The sequence below is a fragment of the Mixophyes fleayi genome, chromosome 6 (assembly GCF_038048845.1).
Source record: "Mixophyes fleayi isolate aMixFle1 chromosome 6, aMixFle1.hap1, whole genome shotgun sequence".
In the NCBI taxonomy this organism is placed as follows: domain Eukaryota; kingdom Metazoa; phylum Chordata; class Amphibia; order Anura; family Limnodynastidae; genus Mixophyes; species Mixophyes fleayi.
The window spans coordinates 165,575,882-165,601,316 of NC_134407.1; the positions used below are offsets into that span (position 1 = coordinate 165,575,882).

The following is a 25,435-nucleotide window of genomic DNA, read 5'->3' on the forward strand; positions in this document are numbered from 1 at the left end:
TGTTGGGTGCCAGACCATATCTTATAAAAATAAATGTACATTTTTATTGCCAATGCCTTCTCCTCCAAGGGGGTGAGAAGTTTGTCCATCCATGCCTCCTGTCTGGCAAACTGCTCCAGGCACTCTAATCCAAAGGCTCTACTCTTTTGGACCCTTGTTGATGAGGACTCTCTCTTAACCATATGCAGATCTCATGCATTTCCTCCTCTTTCCTGGGTCCCGGAAAGTAAATATGGCGTTTTTGCTCTGCTAGACTCAGACCCTAATTTTGCAGCATCTAGTTCTTGTGAGGCCCACGTCGTGTCTTCCTACACTCCTCCCGGTGACCTCGCCTGCCGTTATAAGTGTTACATCACGTGACCTCCTATGCAGAGGTCACACAGCATACTTAGAGGAGGAGGGAGTGCACTATGTTCTCGCTTCTTCCTCTGTGTGGCCCCTTTGAAGGCCGCAGGGCCACACATGTGACCCTGCACCTCTTTCACGTTGCCCCTCACTGGCATAAGTTGATACAGCATAATATGTCAGTAAGAAGTATAGCTATCAGGATATTTTTATAAAATGTTCAGTAAAAATATTTTCATTGGAATGTGCTAATATTTTAAGAGGCAGTGGCCTGTTCACTTGTGTGACTGTGTGGAGACAGAGTTGTATGTGACAGGAGAAGTGACATGAGGTGGGACAGATTTAGGCAAAATGGGGCTCTGGGTAGAAATCTGGGACCTCTGTCAATGCTGGATCAGTAAAGCTTTTCATGTGCCACACTGGCAAACATATTACAAGGCCTGAATCGGTGGGCACCCTCATTAAACAGTATCCCTGGTGAATAGTCAGAGACAAAGAAGTTCTGTTGAGCTCTTCTGCACTACTCAACAGATGTACCATACGCGTGTCACTTGCCGTATGTTGGTGGAATGATTAAAGTGTTATTCTACATCATGTTTATTATGGAGATGTATTATTTGGATTGAACATTGTGTCCGGTCTACAAAAGCCTAACAGAGTATACACTGATAGCTGTTTATTACTATACATATTTAGGTTGAAATTGTATTTATTCAGTCTGCTTTTACAGAGGGTTTTAATGGATTTGTTTTATTTCATATGTTTTTATTTTTATTAAAGTTTTTTTTTTTATATATATATATACCAGTACCTTTCACGGTTTTCTGTCGTATCCATTCTTATACATACAGTGCAGGATATCTGTTATTTTTAGTGTTTATAGTTTGCAAAACCTCCAATGGAATGTTAACACCACACAAATTCACAACCACGACAACAGCTCTTCACGGCAAACACAAGCAAAGTTCCAACACTGAACTTGTTAAACATTGTTCCGCAAAACTCTTGTGAGAGGAAAATGTTATATAGTGATATGGTTTGTTTGAAACAATCTATACATCTCATAAACCACTACAATAAATCTCATCTTAACTGTTGATTCCTCAGCTGTTAAAAATCTAATGATTTTCGGCTAAAAGCTGGCAAAATATCTTTTGGAGTTATCAAGAAATAATAGCCAGAGCGTGTGTGTGATTAACATATGCCTTTGTTACATGTATAAATCAAAGCAAAATTAGGATATATCAAGTTTGGAATACATTGTACGCCTACCTCTAAATGTAGCAGGTGACGAACTAGCATTTAACATGGCAAAACTTCATTCATACATTAGGTATTGACTTTTCAAACAAACTCATTGCATCAGGTGAAGTGTGCTTCCCAAAGTGTAACAGTGTAAGAAGATTTCATTTCATATTTATTAAAGTGCTGAAGGAGGGTTTTGGGGAGTTTTTTTTATTCAATGAATGTTTATTGCAAAGTTATGTGTGTTTACTTTTTTTTACTCTATTGTGCTTGGAAATGGTTCTTTCCATTATATTGGGACCACTGTGCTATCAAATTGGTCATTGCTACATGTGACTCCCACAGCACTAGTTCATCACTTTATTAAATATAAAATAACATTCTGTATTCAATTTTGGTGGAAGGATCTGGCGAAGGGGGCTTGCCGGAGCTGCGATGCAGGTGGGAGGGAGATCTGGGGCGTCTTAGTGATAAGGCATGGGATATGGTGTTATGTAGCCCAAAGGAGGTCACCGCATCAGTTAGATTTCGCCAAGTTCAATTTTTTCTGTTACACAGAGCATATCTCACTCCTCTTCGGCTTTCTAAGTTCAGTGGCGGTCAGAAAGTGTTGTGTCCCAAATGTAGGAGCGAGGAGGGGGGCTTCTGGCATATGCTCTGGGAGTGTCCGCTCGTTTCATCCTTTTGGGGAGAAGTGGAGGACTGTATTAAAAGATTGGAGGTGGGAGTGATTGCCCTGACTCCAAGGCTCTGTATATTTGGTTTAGGCCTGAACAAAAAAACTCGTAGACTCATTAGATTGCTTATCAATACGTTACTCATGATGGCAAAGGTAGTGATAGCTAGGAAATGGATGGCACCAGAAGGTCCGACATTGAATAGCTGGATTGACCTTGTTAACGATACAGTCGGCCATGAAAGGTTCATGTATACCAGCAGGAAATTGGTGGATAAGTATGAAAGAATATGGTATAGATGGAGGATATCCCGTATGTCACGGAGGGATTGAGGGAAGTGGAACTCTCCTGATTGAAGCTTGGGGCAGACATCCAGCCGCCTATTATGTTATTAAGATCAACGATTGTATCTTGTATTACCAAAGCTGTACCATTATCTCACTATATCTTGGAAAAATGTATATATCTTTACTTGGAAATGGGAATGTCAATGTTTTTTGGTTTTTCTAACTGCATGGTGTACAAATACTTGACAATGCTTGTATCACTGTATGGGGTATAGTTGGGGGGATAGCCTACTGTGTTGGGCTTTTTTGTTGTTTAAAGGAAAAAATGCAATAAAATTTTACCTGATTTAAAAAAATATATAAAATAACATTCTCTATGATAATTCAATGTAGTCCAAATAACAAAACAATTATGGAAAAATCCACAATGGAAAAAAAAAACCCCCAAAAATCTGCTCACTACAAACGATAACATCAGAACTCATTGTTTATACAGATATTATTCACTAATATATATATATTTATTAGCATCACCTGAATTATAAACAGATAGTGTACAGAAGATCTGAACTGGGATTTTCCAGATATACAGCTGTTGGGGAATCAATTTTAAGACCATGTTTAAGGAAGCCTGTTAGTCACAAGTAGACGATTTTCAAATAGACCATTTTTAAACACAGTTAATAACTAAAAATAAAACATTTTGTATAACTGGCTGTATGAGAATGACATGAGCATATAATACAAATGCTTGTTGTATTTCAGGCATGTGAGTGGTTCTGTCATCAATTTGTTGAATCTCCTTCTCAAACCTCTTCTTATCTAATTAGTGGCAAAAGAGTCAAAGGCCGGAGATCTTCCTCCTTTACAGGGACCCCTGGACAGAAGAAAGCAAAGAGTTTCTCCTGAAAAATGCATCCAGACTTCTCAAAAATTAAGCCAGTGGTATCCACATCATAGAAAGCCAGGTAACCACTGAAAACATCCACAAACACCCCGATTCTCATAGGTAAAGTTGTAGGCATTGGCGTCGAATGCCCACAGCCAGAGTAGACACAGTCTTGTTTCTTACGTAGCACCCAGATCCCATTTGCCGGACTTAGATCACAAGATCGTTTTCGTTGCACCGACTTCACCACTACACCAACAATCCAATTGCTTTTATGACCAACATCCACCTCCCAATAATGCTGACCAGACTGAAATCCAGGCAATCCTAGTACATAAAGACCTGGGTCAAAGTAGTGTTTGTTTTTTTTAACCTGAGGGAAGGACGTATATCTTACCTGCTTGAGGTTTTTTGATATGAACAGATTGGGGTGAGCACTGTCTAGGTCAAAACATAATGACTTTTGCACTGGTTTTATAACATGCCTTATTCCTCGCCACTCCTGTATCCAGAAAGGCGATACATGTTTTTCTAGTGTCACCATGACTTTGGACAGATACAGTAACCGAGACTTGAACACTCTCAATTGTTCTGCTGTTACAGTTATTTGTGCCCCTTTTTTCAATGTCACCAGAATCTCTGTAATGGAAGTAGACAAGTCTGCCAATGATAAAACTCTGGATTCCAAATCCACAATGGATGTTTCCACTGTACTCTTATGTTTGGCTAGAAGTACCTCCTCCTCCTTTAAAAGATGCTGGTGAAGGTGATAAAAGGATCCTCTAAGTCTCTCCCTTTGCAGATCAGCAGTAAACCGCGTTGTGCGTAATTTTTTCTCATAGTCTTCAAACAACTCCCACGCTTCCTCCTGCAAACGTAGCAGATCTTCAGCATTTTGCATCTGTTCATCTTCTTGAAGAACAAGCCATGAGGGACTCTATGTAGAAGGGACAAAAGCGGTCAGATATATATTTTGAACAATACATGTGTACAATGCGGAAACACATAGGCCAGGCACTATATACACAAAAGGACTGGTTTACCAGTAAAAGAGAAATGGCAAGTGAGAAAATGATAACGTGACTGGTGTATAGGGATGGTTTTAAAATTACAAATTCTGTACTATTTAAACAAAAGCATCCAATGCTTTTAAGAAGAGTATATAATTCTTAAAGAGCAAGTAAAACCATATTACGGAGCTGAAAGTTATACCCAATATAACTGTTGCATTTATACTTGAATAAATATGTCCAACAAGCTCTTTTACTATTCTGCTGCAGGTTGCCATATAAAGAGGGAGACGCTTCTCTAGACAAGCATATAGAATATGAGTAACAAATTGAAAAACTTGCTGTCCATAAATGGATTCATACAAAAGGGGCAGAGCCAGTGTTGTCACAGTAACTCAGATGACTGCATTCTTAAATGGTCATTTTAGAACAAGCAAACTCATAGGAAGCTTAAGACACAAAAAGGTAACATCAACTAATGAACCATATATAAAATAATTTAGCAATTTCCTGAATGTACATTTGTTGCTCGCATACAGTGTAGGCAGCAATTGTGTGGACTGAATTAATATTCATAAGAAAGTAGCTTATAAATTCACTAGGAAATAATGATACTGCTAAAGCAGCCACTTCGTAGGCTGAACCAATATTCATAAGAATGCGTCCTACCAATTCAAGAAGCCATTACCTACAGGACCATTGAGTTTACCCATTTGTTGTGTGTGTATGTGTTTTTTTTATTCTTGCCTTTTACACCAATTCAAAAAATTACCTGTGAAATCACCATTCCCCAATCCCCTATTGGTTCTCAACTTGGCTCTGGTTCATAATTAATAAATAATTAATAATTAATAATTAATAAATTCTCATGACCATTGATTCAGCCCACAAAAATTCTACCCCTTCTGTGGTCGGTGAGGCGTGCATAATAGGCTAAAAAATACTTAATGAGAAGGATTGGACTCTCCTGGTTTTATGGAAACCTATACTCAAGTGTTGGTCTCAATGTGTTTTGTAAAATTAAAGGTCCACTAAATATCAAAACTGAAATTTTCATATATGAACCATCAAGGTAAAATAAATTATTAATAACATGACTTAACAATGCTGCTCTGGTAAAAGTAAAGTATTACATCCAAATACAAACAGATGAAGCACCTTTAAAACAATGTTGTAATGGGATCTGATGAAGGTCAAAAAGCTAAGTCTCAGGCATTTGAGCTCACTGGACCTGCCCCTATGTATAATCCACCAAGCTACACAGTACATCTTCCCAGAACAATTCTGCCAAGCTGCCACTTACTCTGTTTGCTCTGGTAGAGAACCCTCCTCCCTCCCCTTCCTCCTCTCCCTCCTGCAGAGGGATAAAAACAGCATGATATGCATATTTAGTTAAGTATAAACACTACAGTTATTTAATATAATGTAGCTCAATAAAGCCAATTACCCACTAGTATTGTGTTAGCATTTAACCCTAGTGTCAAGAACACCCAGCCTGTCTCAGATACAGCAATCTGAACAGCTGGCCATGACTGGCGGCACCTTAGTCACTTAGCAATGCCACCACAAAGGATTTATTATGGTGTCCTTATGTTAAAAAAAACCCCCACTTATTAATGTTTCACACTTAAATCACATACACATGTAGCATGAGCCTCCCTGGGCTTCGTAAATTCACAAGGAATCTCGTAAAATACAATAGATTAAATGTATTTAATCTGAAAAAAGTTTCCAAGGCTTAATTACAAAAATGTTAATAACAAGATATACAATAAATTGCACAAATAAGTTTCAGAAATAATATAGGAAATAAAACCAGAGTTTAACTTACTAGTTAAGACTTGGCGTGTTTGTAAAGGAACACAATTGAGAAATATGGGACATTTCAGTTTTGATAAACCACCTTATGAAAATGCACAATGTAATGTCTAAAGCAGAAGATTTCAAATCTTTCTTACAGGCTCCTCACCCCCACCTTAGGAATTGTATTTTCAATTACGTCAGATTGATTCCCAAAATGACATAGAGCTTTCCGAAGTGAGTTATGGATTTCTTGAGATCTAGAATGTTCACCGGGCCTGAGTTCTCACCTCTGCTCGTTCTGCTTGGCTTGCTTTAAAACTTTGGGGCTTCAAACTCCTCCGAGATGTTTATCTATCCCGGGTCTGGCTAGTTGCAAAAGATTATTGCCATTTGCATAGGTACAGACTCATGTCATTTAGCAAAGCACACATTGAGATTACATTACAAGGTTACATACAATATACAGTTTCCTACCTGAATATTAAGACAAAATAACAATAGTACATAATTGTCACACCTAGTAAGAAGGCATGCCAAACATGTTTGACCTGTATTTGTTACTGATGTTTGGAGCTACTTTTGTCTTTTATAATGCATGTATGTGGACAGAACAAGATGCATTCTGAGAACTGAAAATAATAAATGCTACAGCAATGATGACAAACACTAGTGAGTGTAGTAGGTATGCTGACACTAGAAACGTTCAGGTGTCATTCCCATGATTTACTAGGATTTCACACGCATGTAAGTGACACCAGTGGTTATGAGGCCTAATACACAGCTTTTATTATCTTTTATTTATAAGGCAAAGTTTCCATAGTACATAGGGGGTTAGAACATACAACAATATTACAAATGTACATACAGATAAGCAGAATAATAAATGCACGAGTGCAATTAACAGAATAAATTGCATTGCATACAAAAATGATTCAGCATAAGACAAAAAACAGGGACAGATAGGAGGACGAGGAGTGGGCAGACATGAGACAGAATACAGAAATGAGACATAGGGAAGAAGACTCTGCCCGTCAGAGATTACATTCTAAGGTTTGTGGAAGCAGAAGTATCAAGTGAAAGGGTAAGGGTCAGAGAGAGAGCAGGCATTAAGCAGCTGGATGGCGAGACTGAAGCAGGAAAAAAAAAAGAGAGAGAAAAACAAAGATATAATTACCATGTTGCAATGTCCAGGACAGTGAATTAAGAAGTGCAGAGGGAGGCTGCAGCAGGTGAAGTTAGTTATTGTAGTACTGAGAAGTAGAAAAAAGAATATGTGTAACGGGGCACTCAAAGGGCTAATTTCAATTAAAAAATAACATTTAATTGATAATTCTATTAAAATAATCGTTTGTGTTCAATGAGAACTAGAATCTTCATAAAAACATTATTAGCGAAATATTAAAAACACAAGTAAAGATACACGAACCAGTTAATATAGCAGATAACTGCTACACTGTGCCGCTGTAATATATAGATATCTTGGTTAATATAATTTCCTTGTATTATAGCTCATTTACCAGTTATTTCTGTCCAGTCTGTTTATCATTAGTTACCACATCAGAGAAATAGACCTTAGTATACTGGAATCAAACCAGTTAGTGTGGCATACCACACCCTAAGACTCAGCTAATCATAAATGGACCCTATATTTCTATATCTATTGGATTATAATGGTAATACCTTTATATATTTTAGATATTACAATTAGTTTGCTAATATAAGCATCACATGTTGGTTATAAATAATCACTCACTCCCAAAGGAGATCATTATAATATTCATGATTAGACGCTAAGTACTATGTTTATCCATAGGTTAAATCCTATTATTGCCAAATAGAATGTCATATGCAGTAATAATTAATCGAGCACCCCCAGAGAAGAACTCACTAATATATGATAGTTTTGCGCTATAACCTGGGAGTGAGTGATTATTTATAACTAACATATGTGATGCTTATATTAGCAACCTAATTGTAATATCTAAAATATCTAAAAGGTATTACCAATATAATCCAATAGATATAGAAATATAGGGTCCATTTATGATTAGCCGAGTATTAGGGTGTTATATGCCACACTTACTGGTTTGAATACCAGCATACTACGGTCTATTTCTCTGATGTGGTAACTAATGATAAACAGACTGCACAGAAAGAACTGTTAAATGAGGAGTTATAATACAAGGAAATTATAGTAACAAAGATATCTATATATTACAGCGGCACAGTCTAGCAGTTATCTGCTAATTTTAACTGTATTTGATTAACTGGTTCATGTATCTTTACTTGTGTTTTTAATATTTCGCTAATAATATTGTTCTTATGAAGATTCTAGTTATCATTGAACACAAACTATTATTTTAATAGAATTATCAATAAAGTGTTATTTTTTAATTGAAATTAGCCCTTTGAGTGTCCCGTTACACATATTCTTTTCTCTACTTCTCAGTACTACATGCTACTCTATGTGAGGGTGCACCTTTTCTAGTGATATTTACTCATTAGAGGATTATATAACAAACCATATGGTATTGATGATAAAACAATATATCACTAGTTTAGTGGGCTTACCCAGTGCAATACACAACTGTTCAGTTTCATAGATAGTTATTGGCAGGCATTAGAGATTGTTACCTATTTGTTCAACTGAGTCGTTTAACTGTGTGAGTGCCAGGCCAGGATGGTATAATAAACTATGACTCCCTGTCCAGCAGTCTAACACAGGTTATAACAATATATAAACACACTTTTAGAAAACACAGTTTGCACAGATGTGAAGCACAAGTTATATCAAAGTCAAACAGTGGCTTTACTTGCTTTTTAAATAAAATGAGCTTGTGATATATAGATTTAGAAAAATAATTCATAGCTTATTTTGTTTTATGTGCATCTACTCTTCAGAATTTTGGGATATGTTTTTTTAATAGTGTGCCGGGCAGAGCATTCTGGGACATATAGCTCTAAAAACAGCTGGAGAGTCACATGTTATCTATCTCTTCTTTATATGGCGATTGCACTTCCTGGTAAAATGTAATCCTTATAATGTAAATGAGTGCCGTTTCCAGTGTGGACAATGCATAGGACACAGGTTTTTTTTCCAGCTAAGTAACAGAAGCAGTCAGGTTAGCTGATATACTGACAGCTAAAGCAGAGATAATAATAAATCACAGCCTGTTAGCAGTGAATGATACTCAGCTGGTATGTAAGGAATGTACCTCCTCTTTCTGATGATTTATGGTGTCATTTGCTGTCAATAGCCCCATGGTGTCTGTTTCTTCCTCTTCTTGTGGCATTCTGCTTTCTGTGTACTGACTTTGTATCTGCATTACAAAAATTTATAGATTATGTAATAAATAATCTTATTTTCTGGAGCTATATTATATTAAAATAACACATGTCACTTACAAATAGAGGAGGCAGCCATTGTATGGACTAAACATATGGAAGATTGCAGCATATCAAATCACTAAACCCAGGGCCTCAGAGGTTTCTGGCTATTAAGTGCCTCCATGACATCACTGGTACCTATCATCATTTATAAAGCGCCAACAAATTCCGTAGCGCTTTACAATTGGGAAAAACACAGTAGTAAAACAATGCTGGGTAATACAGACAGAGAGGTATAAGGGTCCTGCTCACAAGCTTACATCTATAGGACAATTGGGAGTTTTATACAGGAGGTTAAGTGCTACATATTGGCCCAGCCAAAATGCAAAAGTAAAAATTGCTTAGTTGCTGTATGATCCAGTCATACAGCAATGTTGGTCAGGGGTCAGAGAGCTGGTGTCTTGTGTCAACTGTGTAAAGGGTGGTAGTAAGGTACCCTAGGGTGGTTAAGGAATATTATAAGCTTGTCTGAAGAGGTGGGTTTTCAGAGAACGCTTGCAGATTTGAAGACTAGAGGAAAGTCTTATTGTGCGAGAGAGTGAATTCCATAGAGTAGGTGTAGCTCGAAAAAGGTTGGGTAATCGGGAATAGGAGCATGTAATGAGAGTGGATGAGAGACGCAGATCTTGTGCAGAACGGCAATGTTAAGTTGGAAGATATTTTGAGACAAGTGAGGAGATGTATCTTGGTGCAGTGTTGTTGATGGCCTTGTTTGTTTGTAGAAGTATTTTATTTTGGATTTGTTTACAAACAGGCAATGTAGAAACTGACAGAGTAACTCAGCAGAGGGAAAACAAATTTGAAATCAATCTAGCCCCTGCGTGCAAAATAGATTGTGAGTCTGATTACAGAAAGACCAGTAATGGGGGGAACTACAATAGTAAATGCAGTAGATGAGTGCATGAATTAAAGTTTTTGCATAGTCTTGTGGGATATGTGCGTATTCTGGAATTGTTTTTTAGATGTGCGAGTCGATGTGGGGAGCAAAGGATAGTTCTGATTCAATGATCACACATAGGCAGCAGGCTCATGTAGGCAACTTCCATTGGTGGGTAGGAATATTATTAACTATGTTTTTGAAAGATTGAGTTTGAGTTGGCGAGAGGACATCCAAGATAAAATGGCAGAAAGACAGTCAGTTACACGAGACAACACAGATGGTGAGAGATCAGGAGAAGATAGATAACTTTGGGTATCATCCGCATAGAGATGATACTGAAATCCAAAGGAGCCTATCAGTTTTCCAAGAGAAGTGGTTTAGATAGAGAACAGCAGAGGACCTAGGACTGAGCCTTGTGGTACTCCAACTGATAAAGGAAGTGGAGCAGAGGTGGATCCAGAGAAATGAACAGGCAAAGAGCGATTAGATATGTAGAATGAGAACCAGGATAGGACAGTGTCTTGATGACCTAGGGATTGTAGTGTTTGTATAGGAAGAGAGTGGTCAACAGTGTCAAATGCAGCAGAGAGATTCAGAATTGGAAGTGAGTAATGACCTTTAGTTTTAGCAATGATTAAATCATTCCCAGCCTTTGTCAATGCACTCTCTGTGGAGTTTTGAGAGCAATCGCCTGACTAAGAAGGATCCAATAGGTTGTTTGTGTCAAAAAGCATGTGAGGTGAGTGTAGGCAATTCACTCAAGAAGCTTGGAGGGGCATGGGAGCTGAGAGATGGGATGGCAATTTCAGAGAGAGTTTGGGTCAAAATGTTGTTTTTTTCAGAACTGCAGTATTCACTGCGTGATTGAATAATTATGGAAAGATACCAGTAGAGGTAGAATGAGCACAGGAGACTGGAGGTAGAGTAGAAAGATAAGAAGAGAGTAGATACTTCATCTTCATTTGTGGGATCTAATGAAGAGGTGGTGTCAGAGGGTACTGGGAAGGAATTAATTTGATTGATTGTCGAGGGAGATGACACCAATTCAAGTCAGATCTTATCAAAGCCTGTCCTTGGAGTGGCAGTGTTGAGAAGAAATGAGTGATTTAATAGGCTGCATTCTCATGAATACTGGTTTAGAATGCAAAGTTTTATTCCCTTAACCAATATTCACTAGGTATAATAGTATTTAATAGTATACTTTAAAATATATGGTAATTTTAGAAAATACAATTTATTAAAAGCAGCAAATGTTACCTAAAAGCCATAATGATCTGAAATAGCTCTCTCCAACATACAGCACTGCCTCGTCTCTTTTCTTGTGTGGATATTCATGCATATTACTTCTATAAGTATACAGTCAGAGTCCCTCTCTTCCTTAGGTCTAAGAATGAAATTGTACTTAATTGTACAACCGTTAGTGCCAGAGCAATTTTAGCAGCAGGTACTGTATGTGCCGTCTAACTAGACACAACCTTGGTAATTGGTGGGTTGGCATGAAATACTTGATTTTTATAAAAAATAATAGTTTATTCAAATTTTCTGGACAAAACTATGTTGCAATGCAAGGGGTGCAAATTAGTTTATTGTTTTGCACATAAGGAAAATACTGGCTGTTTTTTCATGTAGCACACAAATACTTGATAGCTTATTTGTATACTAAAATTTAAAGTTGATCTAGGACATGCCCTATCAAAAGAATATAAACCTGCCATCACATTTTAAGTTTACCCCCCCCCCCCCCCTCCAATGCAATATGGTTTTGCCTTACTTACTTTTGCTTAACTTTCCTTAATGAATCAGGCCCATATACAGTATATACAGGTTTAGCATGTCTGGGTATTATCATACTATAGTACATTAGACTGCCCTAAATTAAGTGATCAACAATTTGTTAACAGCCAAGGTGTAGAGTAACTTCTTCATACTCATCCTCCTTGACCTCTCCGCCAGTTTTGACACAGTCGACCACCTTCTCCCCTCCAGCACACTATTCACTCAGTTGGCCTTCGCAACACTGTGAATCACCTCCCACCTTTCTGAATGCCTCTGCAATGTCTTTACCTCTGGCACATCCTCCGAATCACTTCTATGTGTCATGGTCTCTCAAGGCTCTTATCTTGGTCTCCTGCTTTTCTCTCATTTTAACTCTTCTGTTGCTAAACTAACACACTCTTCAGCCTCTAATACCACCTCTATACACATGACATCCACATCTAACTTTCATTCCCTGACCTCCCACCTTGTATTTTATCTTACGTATTGCTTCTCTGCCATCTCCTCTTGGATGCACCAAAGCTATTTACAGTTCAATATATCCAAAACAGAGCTGATCATCTTTCCACCTCCCAGTGTCACTACCCCCCTCTAGTCTCCCTTAACATTGACAACATCACGCTCTCCTTAGTTCCCCATGCCCATTACCTTGTTGTCACCTTTGACTCTGCCTTCAGGTTTACTCTACACATACTCTTCTTTTCCTGTATCATCCTTCAAATATCCCACTCTCACACTCAGGAAGTTACCAAAACCCATTGCATGCTCTCATTATCTTCTGCAATGACTACTGCAACCTACTCCTCATTCATCTATCCCTGTTCCAATGTGTCAAAAGTGCTGTGATGAATCTGATCTTCCACTCTCGCTGGTCCACATCTACTACAACACTCTGCAAATCCCTAAACTAGTTCCCTATAAAATTCAGAATCTAAATGATGCTACTCATTGTCACCAACTCCCCCTCTTATATCTCTGACTTTGTCACAAGATACTCTGCCTCACTCCCTATTAGATCTGCCTTTGACCATACCTTTCTGATTACCACCTCTCACTCTGACTCCAACACTTCTCCTGTGCTGCTCCTCACTTATGAATCTCCCTACCCTGTCTGTCCAGACTCACCCCCAACCTTCAAGCTTTGAAGCACTCGCAAAAGTCTCAGAATTACCCTCTCCCTAGATTGTAACCTTCATGAGCAGGGCTCTCGTCTCCCTTTTTCTCATATCTGCACCTTCTCCAAAAACGTTGTATGTCCTTGTTCTGGTATATGGTATGTTCTTGCATGATTTGTTACACAGACTGTCTGTAGCTAAGGAGTTATGTAACGCCTTTTAAACATACAGTAATGGAGATGGTAATAACAGCACAAGCATTGTGGCAGTACATGTATCACTGTGGGGAAGCTATTGGTGGTGAAACTTGCAAATCTTATCACCTGGAGGGGCTGCCCATTGATGTATAGGGCATAGTCCTATCGCCAGGGAAAAAACCTATTTTATACTGCTATAGGGCTTATCATTAAAGTGCATGCAAAACACAAAATGGATGCACTCTATTTGTGAATACACCCTATTAAACTACAACGCCCGACGATACCTCAATGATGCCACAGGTTGCTTTTGAATTGCTAGGCTGTACTCAATAGTCTTCACCAACAATATGACTGCCTTCACTGTGTATTTAACCAACATAAGAATGTTAATCCCACTCAGAGGTCTGTGAAAAAGTGATTTATTTACCTGATCAGCAATATCATGTCACTATAGCGATCTTTAACATTTAGTGGACCATTAAATAAAACTGGGATTTGCAATATAAGCCATTGTACAATACAGATAGTTATATTTATTGATTTGCTTGCACTATAATTACCATTAGGTCATGCTAAATGTTATTTTCATGCATACTTGTTATTTTAAATACTCATTTTAAATCTATTAATATGTAAAATGTCAAGAGTTACACCCAAGATGAATAAAACATTTTATTGTGCATATGGTCAGTACTGAAAATAGGGACATTCCAGAGACTGAGACTGTCCCTGGCATCTATGGCTGTGACATCAGTCATATAACGTACTCTGGCTGATGTATCTCAAGTGTGTGGCCCAAATTTGATTAGATCATTATAGAACATGTTGGAAAATGTGTTTGGAAGATGACCGCTATTGGATGCACGTGTGGCCATCTTACTACCGGACTAACAAGCCCCAGCTCGGCCAGTTTTCACAAGGATCCTGTTACTCAATGTTCAGGCCAAGTGACAGGATCTGGTAAAGATTGGTAGCTGGGTTCTCTATGCTCCCCAATGTCGAATGTAAGCGTTGCTGCTGGATAGGGAATAATAGGGCAAAAGGAAGGTTCCAACCACTTGTTTTTAAATGTAAAAAAGAAAGTTACCGGTATATTCCCAGGAAAAAGATTCTGTTCATAAGCCACTAAGCTGTTTCTTAAAAGGTGTGATAACTATTGTGGTCTTATGTACCTGTGAAATGGTAGTTGGGAATGTGAACATGTACGTAGCAGGTGTAGCTTGTTTTTAGTGAGAAATAACGATCAGCGTGACTAGCACTGACTAACACTTGTACCTATAGTCAAAATGTAAACTCCTAAATGCTGTGAGAAGTATAGATAGGTTGTATAACCAGATGATCCCTATATCCAAGTTCCAATATATGTATAGTAGGAAAATTAATTTTAATTACCACATTAGGTAAAAAACAAACAGTTGTTCTGGCTAGAACAATTAAGGCATGGATCATACAGCAACTAAGCAATTTTTACCTTTGCATTTTGGCTGGACCAATATGTAGCACTTAACCTGCTGTATAAAACTCCCATTGTCCTATAGATGCAAGTTTGTGAGCAGTGCCCTTATACCTCTCTGTCTGTATTACCCAGCATTGTTGTATTACTGTTTGTTCCCAATTGAAAAGTGCTACGGAATTTGCTAACGCTATATAAATAAATGTTGATGATGATGATGATGATAAATACATAAACAATAATATATAACAAGATATCGTTGTCAAAACATAATGCTAAATACACTAACATCGTTATCAAGCTGGTGAGAGTAGTCAGTAAGTAGAATGGAAATCATAACCACATGTAGGCAATATTGCATGTAAACAAAAAGTCTCCTAAAAGATTGTCCAGGATCACCAGCTTTAATGGTAATGCAGTGGGCATCTGAGTCGATCCAATGTTACAAAAAATAAGCTCTTCGTTTTCAGCAGTTTGTATCCATAAATGGCAAGTTTTTTGTGATACCAAGGGGCGTATTCAATTGTTCCTCCGGCCGCCGGGAAAACGAGCGCGTTAAAACTATTACCGTTTATACGGTAATATTGCGCGTAAAAACGGTAGTTTACTAGCTGAATTTCATCTCGCAGCTCCCTAAATTCAGCGAGTAATTACCGTATTAACGGTAATAGTTTTAGAGCGCTCGTTTTCTCGGCGGCCGGAGCAACAATTGAATACACCCCCAATAGTGTTAATTATCGTTATTTTCCAAGTATTCCAAGATGGTTAGGTTAAGCAAAGTTCTAGACTCATGTTTTGTTGTAATCGTAAGAATTGCCCTCTTTAGTATTTCTTTCTATCTCCTCTGTGAAGTGGGGGCAGCTTGTGCTGGAATCCAGGGTTCAGGAAGTGCCGGAGAGCGTGTGTGTGTGTGTGTGTGTCCGCATATGTGCAGTTGTAAACTGCAGTCCTTATCAGCTGTAGGGAACCGGCTTTTCTGAAGCCGCTTGATCCCAGGAATTGAAAATGGTGAAAGGAGTTGGTCAATCGGGTCCCACTCAATACAAATGGTCAAGGGGTGAACTAAATATAAAAGAATGAGTATTATCCAAAGCGTTTTGCCCGATAAAGGGCTTCCTCTGGGATAGGTGAATTGTAAATGAAAGGAGACACTTATTTTGTATGTTTGTTCTTATTCCCGTGCACAGATGATTGGCTGTGCTTCAGGTGTAACTGGTGTTCATTAGCAAAAAGTTGCCGATTTGGTGTGAAACCCAACAAAGTGTTGTAATTGAGAGATTGTCCAAGGGTGCCAAGTTAGTAATAATGTTAAATATAATATTCACCATGTGGCTGGCCCTGACGAGTTCCACGATTAAGAACTGGAAAGCTCTGGTTAACACCACTATAGGGCATGAGAGATCTGTGTACACTAGTAGACAGGCCTTGCAGAAATTTGAGTATATATGGTACAGGTGGTTTGAGTCTCCATTTTCACGTGTGTCCTCGAGTCAGTATGTCCGGAGTACATGAGTCTTGGGTCACCCCTGGATCCTACAACAAATGTTAAATGCTGAATCTTGTAATTTGATTTGATTTTTGTATGAGCATGTACGATATATGTCCTTAAACATGCTTAGCACATATGTGTAACTATGTGATGCTGTAGTGTGAGTAACTCATCTGACGTTGATGTTATATTTTCGATTGTTTTTCTTCTTGAAAAATTTCAATAAAAAATAAATAAATTACTGGATTAAAAAAAAATATATATAATATTCACTGTTGTTCAATATAATTCATGTCAGACAGCATCAATCCATGTATAATTGTACCAGCATAATAAAGTACAATATATTAAACACATTATTAACCATGGATTTCATTATTGCATAGTAAATTTCTTCTATTGCATATATCTGCGGATGTCTGCCAATAATATTGATAGTTACATCCAAGGTTCAATTCTCATTTCCAGTTTTAAGAATGTGCTGAGTTTAAAGTCTATATTGAGGTCATTTGGAGATAAGGTCTTTAAATTGTAAATCCATTTGGTTTTCTGTCACAGTATATCAAACCGATCCCCCCCATAGTTTATTGACCTTGCAGATTCCAATAAACCTGAGTTCTGAGGGGTCATGGCCGTGATATTTAGAAAAATGCTTGTGGACCCTTCAATTGCTTCTTCATATTTCTGTGATGTTTTGACATCCAGATCCGACAGGATTTGCCCATGTGTGGTCAGCTTTAGCCTATAAATAAGAACTCTACAAATATAATACCAAACTGAAAGGATAAGTACCACAAAAATCATCAAAGTAGATCATAAAATATTGTGGTTGCACAGAGTTAACGGGCCCCAGTCTTCTTCTCTAACAGGGATTCCAGGGCAAAAAAAGGGAAACAATTTCTCCTGCACAAAACAGTCAGTTAACTGAAAAATTAGTTCTGCAGTGTCAGCATCATAAAAGCACAAGTGACTTCTAAATAAATCTAAAGAAACTCCAATCCTCAGAGGCGAGGTTTTCAACTGTAGGCTCGCATAGTTTTCTCCAATACCATAAAACACGTCGTCTTCTTGCTTGCGTAGAACCCAGTAGCCATTTGATGAATTCAGCTCCCATGCCCCCTTGCGTTCCACTGACTCTCTCACAACACCAATAATCCAATTACTCTTATTGCCCACGTCCACTTCCCAGTAGTGCCGTCCAGACTTAAATCCAGGCATTCCTAGGACATAAAGCCCAGGCTCGAAACAGTGTTTGCTCGGTTCAGCCAGTTGAGGACTAGACTGAAATTTAGCCTCCCTGAGGTCCGCAGACAGAATGAGATTTGGATGTGCACTACGTGGGTCAAACTGTATTAGTTCTGGCACTGGTTTCACTATATGTTTCATTTCACTTGCAATGCGGAGCTGCACAGGAGAGTCACATCCATTCAGTCCCACCTCAGACCTGGCCAATGTCTTTAACTGAGCACCGATGACTTGGATTTGCTCCTTTGTCTTTTTTCTTTTTTTCAGCATCTCCATCAACTGCACCAATTCCAAGGCTTTGTCCTCCAATGCCTGTATTGTTTGATCTTCTGTGCTTTTACTGTTAGCCATTCTCATCTCCTCCTCCGTTTCCAGTAAGTGATGATAGCCCCTGTAATCTTTGCAGAGTTTCGACTTGTGCATTACAGCATCCTCTTGTATTGTGCTCATTTTATTTTGAAGGTCACTGACCAAGTGCCATGACACAATTTGTATCTCTGAAAGTTGGTTTCTGACATCCCGGCGTGAGAGTGCAGGTTCTTTATTTCTGGTCACAGTGGGGCTAATGTGTGCTTCCACTTTGGTGGTCTACATAGAGAGGGACATACAGTATCCTGTTAGGAACCTATTAATATATAGAACTCAAGTGCTGGTAAACTTACAGAAACATACAAGCTGTTCATTATAAATCTATTGTTAACGAAATGTTTCCTCCACCTCATGCTCTCTAGTGTAATTTGATAGATATTGATGTTATAGTGATTCATTCAGCAACGGTGAACATGATCACACAACTCAAGCTTTGTCTTCAGTCCAAATAACAGTTATTTTTGCAGGATGTACATGTACTTTTTTTTAGTATTATTATTATTATTATCATTTATTTGTTAGGTGTCACAAGGTTTCCGCAGCGCCGCACATAGTACAAACAGTAGACTATACAGGGTATAACAGTACAGAACAATAAACAAAAGTACCAATACTTCAGAAACTCCAGGCAGGCAGATGCAATAGACAGGGAGCAGAAGAACGGGTAAGGAGACAGGAGGGAAGAGGGCCCTGCTCAAGCGAGCTTACATCCTAAGGGAGGGTTAAACAGACCAGGCACAAGAGGAGCCAGTTGAGGGAATGGGAGAGAGGGGAGAATGAGTGGAGGAGATGGGGGTTAAGTGGATGGTTGGTAGGCTTTGAGAAAGAGGTGAGTTTTGAGTGCACGTTTGAAGGAGCACAGAGTAGGAGAGAGGCGGATGGAGCGAGGGAGGTCATTTCAGTGAAGGGGGGCTGCACGGGAAAGTCCTGGATTCTGGAATGGGAAGAGGTGATCAGAGTGGAGGAGAGGCGGCGGTCATTGGCCGAGCGCAGGGAGCGGGTGGGAGTGTGAATGGAGAGGAGGTTAGAGATATAAGGGGCAGTAGAGTGGGAGAGAGCCTTGAAAGTGGTGGTGAGGAGTTTGAAAAGAATTCTGATGGGGAAGGGGAGCCAGTGTAGGGCAAGGCAGAGAGGGGAGGCAGAGGAGGAGCGGCGTGAGAGGTAGATGAGTCTTGCGGCCGCATTGAGTATAGAGCGGAGGGGGGAGAGACGGGAGTGGGGGAGGCCGGTGAAAAGGAGGTTGCAGTAATCCAGGCGGGAGATGATGAGTGCGTGTATGATGGTTTTGGTGGCCTCCTGAGAGAGAAAGGGACGGATGCGGGCGATGTTGCGTAGTTGGAAGCGACAGGCTTTGGCAAGAGAATGAATGTGGGGGGCAAAAGAGAGAGAGGAGTCAAGGGTGACACCCAAGCAGCGGAGTTGGGTGACAGAGGAGATGGTGGTGTTGTTAACGACAATGGAGAGGTCATGGTGGAATGGGAGGCTGGGAGGAGGAAAGACAATGAGTTCAGTTTTGGAAATGTTGATTTTGAGAAAGCGCTCCGACATCCAGGAGGAGATGGCGGAGAGGCAGTCAGATACCTGAGCGAGGAGGGTGGAGGAAAGATCAGGTGAAGAGATGTAAAGTTGAATGTCATCAGCATAAAGGTGATACTGAAGGCCAAAGGAGGAGATGAGAGCACCAAGGGAGGAAGTATAGAGCGAAAAGAGTAGAGGGCCGAGAACGGAGCCCTGTGGGACTCCTACAGCGAGAGGGTAAGGGGAGGAGGAAGAACCAGACATGGATACAGAGAAGGAGCGGTTAGCGAGGTATGAGGTGAACCAGGCGTGGACAGAACCAGAGAGGCCGAGAGAGAGTAAATTTTTCTTCATCTGCACCCCCCTTCTGTGACTTTGCTGCCTAAACACACATAGAGAAATGCGCACAAGGCATTGGAGCGGATGCAGATCCACCGACTGTTGCACCAACTCAGCTTGTAGTTATTGAGACAAAGATTAAATGGAGTGCTCTATGACTATGCTTTGATCAATGGGCAAACTGGCTGGCAGAATCACTGTTTGGACAACCTACAAATTTCATGACCTAGGAATAAGGGCTGTGGTCATGGAGCCTTGCAGCCTTTTGCAGTGAATGCTTCTCTTGCCCTGGTAATCACCGCAGAACACTTGGCGGGTACTACATTCTACTTACAGTGGGAAGTTCTATATGTCTTTGTTTTGCAGAAGTGTTTCCTACATTGTTCATTTCTTCACTGTTTCTGCATTCATTTCTTGATGGTACCTTCCTGGTGATTTGGACTTTCTATATTGGGCTTTTTTCTTTTTAAATATATTATTATATATCTGCATCTTTAATTAATTGCATATATTTACGAATATATTTCTGTGTTGTTTTAAAGATTGCATTCATCTAATTTGAGTTAGTGCAAACTGCTGAAGTCATTTATGCACTCTCAATAATAAACTGAAATGAGGGTTACCAGCTCCAATCACATTGTTTTGCAATGCTTTCTGTGTGCAGCATATGCTCATTATACACTTCTGCAAGTTCAGCAGTGTGTGTGTATATATGTGTGTGTATATATATATATATATATATATATATATATATATATATATATATACACACACATACACACACACACACACACACACACACACACACACACATACACATACACACAGAAACTCTCCACCACTATACAGTTATACGATAAGGATGCTCATAACTTCCGGTACATACATTATTTATTGGCTTAATGGTCAGATCAGAAAGAGCATTTTACCCATGGACAGATGATGACAACAGACAAGATCAGATGTGGTTACTGTCCAATCGGATTAACCATCCATCTGATGATCGTTTTGAGCACATACACACACACAGCATTTTATGATTAATTCGGGCGGACTGGCTGTATTGCAGTAACGTTACACTTATTGCTGTGTATGGAAAGGTGTATTTGTCGCTCTTACCAGAAAATTCCATTTCCAGTAAAGCAGTTGCAAGTCTGGCTCCATTATCATAAAAAAAAAAAAGGATTGTTTTCTACAGACAACTAAATCATATGTTTTACATTCAGTTAAAAATACAGTTGACTAGTACCTCATCATCCTGGTGTGGACCATTAGGCTGAATCAACGTGGCAGACTCCATAGTAGTACCCTCTCTGGTTCTCTGCTATATTCTGACAGCTCTACCTTCTTCAGAATCTGCAAACGTCACAAAACATACAGATAAAAACATTCTTATGTACACTATAAGCAGGCAACGCCTAGAAGTGCTGTTACTCAGTACAACTGACTGCTGGGAAATATATTCTTCATGGAAAGAAAAAGAAAGAAAAAAAACGCACACATCTATGCACAATGAAAGAAATAGTAAAGGATACCATGCTAATAGTACATAAAGTAGTGGGGTTATCAATGCAAAAATATGTGTCTCATAATATGCTGCCCAGTTTTGCAATGGTATACGTATGTAGACACTAGCAGCATGCAGAAAGACAAAAGTTTATTTATTAACACTGCATTTAAATGAACTACAGCAATTATGTTTCTACTGCATGATAGACTATTAAATCAAGTGTGTGATTGGCTGTTGTGGCTTAGTGCAAATTTTGTATCAAAATGGAATGGGGGCTCATTTAGAAGAGGACACACTCTGTAGGACAAGACATAGAAACATAGAATTTGATGGCAGATAAGAACCACTTGGCCCGTCTAGTTTGCCGATATTTTAACCTATGGTAAGCTCAAACCATCAAAACTTTATTTCTTTGTAAGGATATTTTTATGTCTATCCCAAGCATGTTTAAATTGCTCTACTGGAAGTTATTCCACTTATCCACTACCCTTTCTGTAAAGTAATTTTTCATAAAATTTTCTCTGAACCTACTTCCCTCCAGTTTTGTGCTGTAGACCAAGCACCATTTCTTTGTACAGTCTCTAATGTATTTATATCCTTCTGGCGATATATCCTCCAGAACTTAACACAGTATTCTAGATGAGGCCGTACCAATGACCTATACAGTGGCATTATTACTCCTTACTTTCTGCTACTGATTCCTCTCCCTATGCGACCAAGCATCTGTCTTACATTTTTCATTGCTTTGTTACATTGCTTACCTGCCTTTACCTGAAATAGTGACTCCCAGATCCCTTACCTCCTCATTAGTTTCCATTATAGTGCCATTAATACTATATTTAGCTTTTGAGTTTTTGAGACCCAAGTGCATGATTTTGCATTTTTTTGCCATTAAACTGTAGTTACAACACTCTTGACTATTCCTCATGGCAATTCCCATGATTAAGCCGGTAACGGCAAAACGTGCGTCATTCAATAGTATGGTGACTGCTCCCTCTCGCAATCTAACAAGTTCCAAAAAATAGTTTTTTTCGGAAACTTGTCATGTTAATGTACATCTGCTGAAGCTGGCGTACATTATCACATTTGAAAAATTTCAGTGCTGTCTTCGAAGAGCAGAGCTGGACAGCGCATGTGTGGAGGGATCACATGATCCCTCCCTGTCACTCACAGCTCTCTCTCTGCAAATATAGTTCCAGAGACAGAGCGGAGAGGTTTGTGCACATGTGCAGTATGAAGGAAAACGAAGAGGACAATGAGAAGATCCGGAGACAGCGCGTTCCGAAGAGGCAGTGGTAAGTATGTTTTGTCATCACAGAAACAGCAGTTTATTGGAACTGCTGTTTCTGTGTTGGGTTCTTCATAAATTTGAGAAATAGTTCAATCCTTATCAATGCGATAAGGATTGAAAACTATTTTTCACTTTATGCGAACATTGATAAATGTGCCCCTAGATATCTTATCTGTTTTCGTTTATGTTTCATGTACATGTCAGACATTTCACTTTATTGTTTTTCAGAGCACATAATTGGGAGGGCAGCAATGCATGAAGTGAACAAACAGCTTCCTATTGAAAATCCACTTTAATCTCAGGTACAACAGGTATTGCACTTTTGTACTGTGCTAGTAACACCTACCAATCTACCCAATGTAAGGCTCCGTGCACACTGGTGTTTGAAACATTTTTAATGCATGCTAAAATGTAAATTAAAACCCATTAGCAGCGTTACCTTTAGGTATGCATTTTATATGCGTTTAGACGTGCATTTGATTTGCATTTTCTAAACATGCATGTGTGACAAAACCAGAAACAATCATCTTCAAGCCACACATATGTGGAAACGCATCTCATTGCGGTTAACAAGCGTTAACCGCAATGAGATGCGTCATCTCGTCATTTGATTAAACAAAAGTGGTCTCCTTTGTTTCAAGTTTGACATCCGTTTACTTCCACTTTACTTGTGTTCAAATCGCATTGCAAACCCAGTGTATACAGCAAAATCAGAGTGTGTCTGTAAAAACTCCATCGCTGAATAAAGACATTAGTTTTATGCACGGTGGCAAAGTGATAGCACTTCTGCCTCACAGCACTGGGGTCATGAGTTCAATTCCCGACCATGGCCTTATCTGTGTGGAGTTTGTATGTTCTCCCTGTGTTTGCGTGGGTTTCCTCCCACACTCCAAAAACATACTAGTAGGTTAATTGGTTGCTATCAAAATTGACCCTAGTCTCTACCTCTCTCTGTGTGTGTGTGTGTGTGTGTGTGTGTGTGTGTGTGGAATTTAGACTGTAAGCTCCAATGGGGCAGGGACAGATGTGAATGAGTTCTCTGTACAGCGCTGCGGAATCAGTGGCGCTATATAAATAAATGATGATGATAATTGATAACAAATGCAGGCATAATGCTATAATAAATGGAAAATCTTAGCTGTTCCACTAAATAAGACCCACCATACTCAAACCATAAAGTAAAAAGTTATTTAACAAGCAGGGTGCATTCATAAATTAGTGAATGAAAATTCAATATTGCATCAAACATACCACTTTATAGTCCTGTCACTGTGATCAATACTCTCCAGTTTTAGATGAGCTGGATACACAGAATTTCAGTCATTTGGTGCTTCCTTTATCCAGCACTAACGCTGCTGTTATGACTGTAGCTAAAGAGCAAGTACTGACAGATTCCCTTCAAATACAAGTTAGTTTCAGTTTCATAAAACCTAACTTTCGTTTCTGCCTCGCTATCCAAAGGTCTGATGCTGATAAGAGAACGGCCCACACACTCAAAGGCGTGACAGAGAATGCTGCCTGAACATCACTTCCTGTATGTGGAACACAAGCTTGTTTTACACAGGGAGCCCACATGCTCTGCCCTACTGCTTAACATCTAATGACTACTAATTAACTAATGGCCACTAATTAACCATTGATTACAACTACACCATGAAGATGACTCACTTTGTTATTCAGGTATTTCCAGCAGAGGATGGAGGGAGATCACATGATGCAGTACATTAACACTACTGATCAGCACTTTATTCAGATCCAGCTGTACCACCAGATCCCTGCCCTAAAACCTCCAGCTCTGATCTGGTACATAATTCAAAGTCAAAATGACTCTCCAACTCTTTATCTCCTTTCAGTAATCTTGCTCTGCAAACACAAAATCTTACTCCAGCACTGCTCCACAAGGTGCACCAATATGTCTACTTCATTCTTTGTAAGAACGCCCTCACTCTGCCCAACTCCCACCTTTGCTGGTACAAACTGCTGCTTTTCTGAAAACACCGTCATCTTGCTCCTCAAGCTCATGCGCCTTGATGGAAATCTAGGTGCACTTGCACAAATCGAGTCATATGGCAGGTCCAAGGCTGATTTTAAACTTGTACCAGACATTTTGTACTTTGTAAATGACTTCCACTCCGTGTTTCACCAGTGCCTGATTATAACAGGGGCAGATGGGGCAACTACTCTGAGCCAGCACAGTAGGGGACCCTGCTGTCAGTTCTCTGTTTTTTTAAAGCATATTTTTCCCAGAACTGGCCCAAGAGCAGCAGCCCATCAATAAAAGGTAGTTTTAGGTCTAGAACTCAGGGGCTGATTTACCACAGGAAATGTTTGTTATTGCTGGCGAAAGGGATTGTATTCACCTCTGGTGATAACCCGTTTAGGGCGACACTATTAGCCATTGAGGTGGTACACCCTGCTCTGGTAACAACATCGACAGATGGCGTTACCAAAATAGCATTAAAAAATGCTTTATTCTCAGAATTTAAGTTTAATTTAAAATGTTTAAAGTCATTACAGCATGAGTGACTCCCTAATATGTCAATATGCCTAGATTCCTTCCTCAAGTAGTTTTTACTTGCCTTTGATTAGATATTTTCACCCGATGTA

The 25,435-nt window shown here is 39.2% G+C and overlaps 1 protein-coding gene across 3 annotated transcripts; it reads right to left on the reverse strand.

Moving 5' to 3' along the window:
• Positions 1–2,959: 2,959 nt before the first annotated feature.
• LOC142094686 (E3 ubiquitin-protein ligase TRIM39-like) lies at positions 2,960–24,320 on the reverse strand. Of its 3 annotated transcripts, XM_075177082.1 has the most exons (4): positions 24,080–24,299; positions 21,277–21,383; positions 9,472–9,576; positions 2,964–4,380 (listed from the first exon to the last, which is right to left on the reverse strand). In XM_075177082.1, the coding sequence occupies exons 2-4, from the start codon at positions 21,325–21,327 to the stop codon at positions 3,373–3,375; spliced, it is 1,164 nt and encodes a 387-aa protein (XP_075033183.1). In that variant the 5' UTR covers positions 21,328–21,383; positions 24,080–24,299; the 3' UTR covers positions 2,964–3,372. The 3 variants fall into 3 exon arrangements, with proteins under 3 accessions (XP_075033185.1, XP_075033183.1, XP_075033184.1); XM_075177084.1 differs by lacking the exon at positions 9,472–9,576 and having other exon boundaries at positions 2,960–4,380; positions 24,080–24,302; XM_075177083.1 differs by lacking the exons at positions 2,964–4,380; positions 9,472–9,576 and adding an exon at positions 16,521–18,389 and having other exon boundaries at positions 24,080–24,320.
• Positions 24,321–25,435: the final 1,115 nt, after the last annotated feature.

What these genes read in the sequence shown, in the direction of transcription:
- LOC142094686 (XM_075177082.1), bottom strand. Translation starts at nt 21,327, where the DNA reads ATGGAGTCTGCCACGTTGATTCAGCCTAATGGTCCACACCAGGATGAT. An exon ending in GTCCACACCAGGATGATGAG is followed by an intron (nt 9,577 to 21,276) that starts GTACTAGTCAAC and finishes TTTGTAATGCAG; the next exon opens with ATACAAAGTCAGTACACAGA. An exon ending in TAAATCATCAGAAAGAGGAG is followed by an intron (nt 4,381 to 9,471) that starts GTACATTCCTTA and finishes CCTTCTACATAG; the next exon opens with AGTCCCTCATGGCTTGTTCT.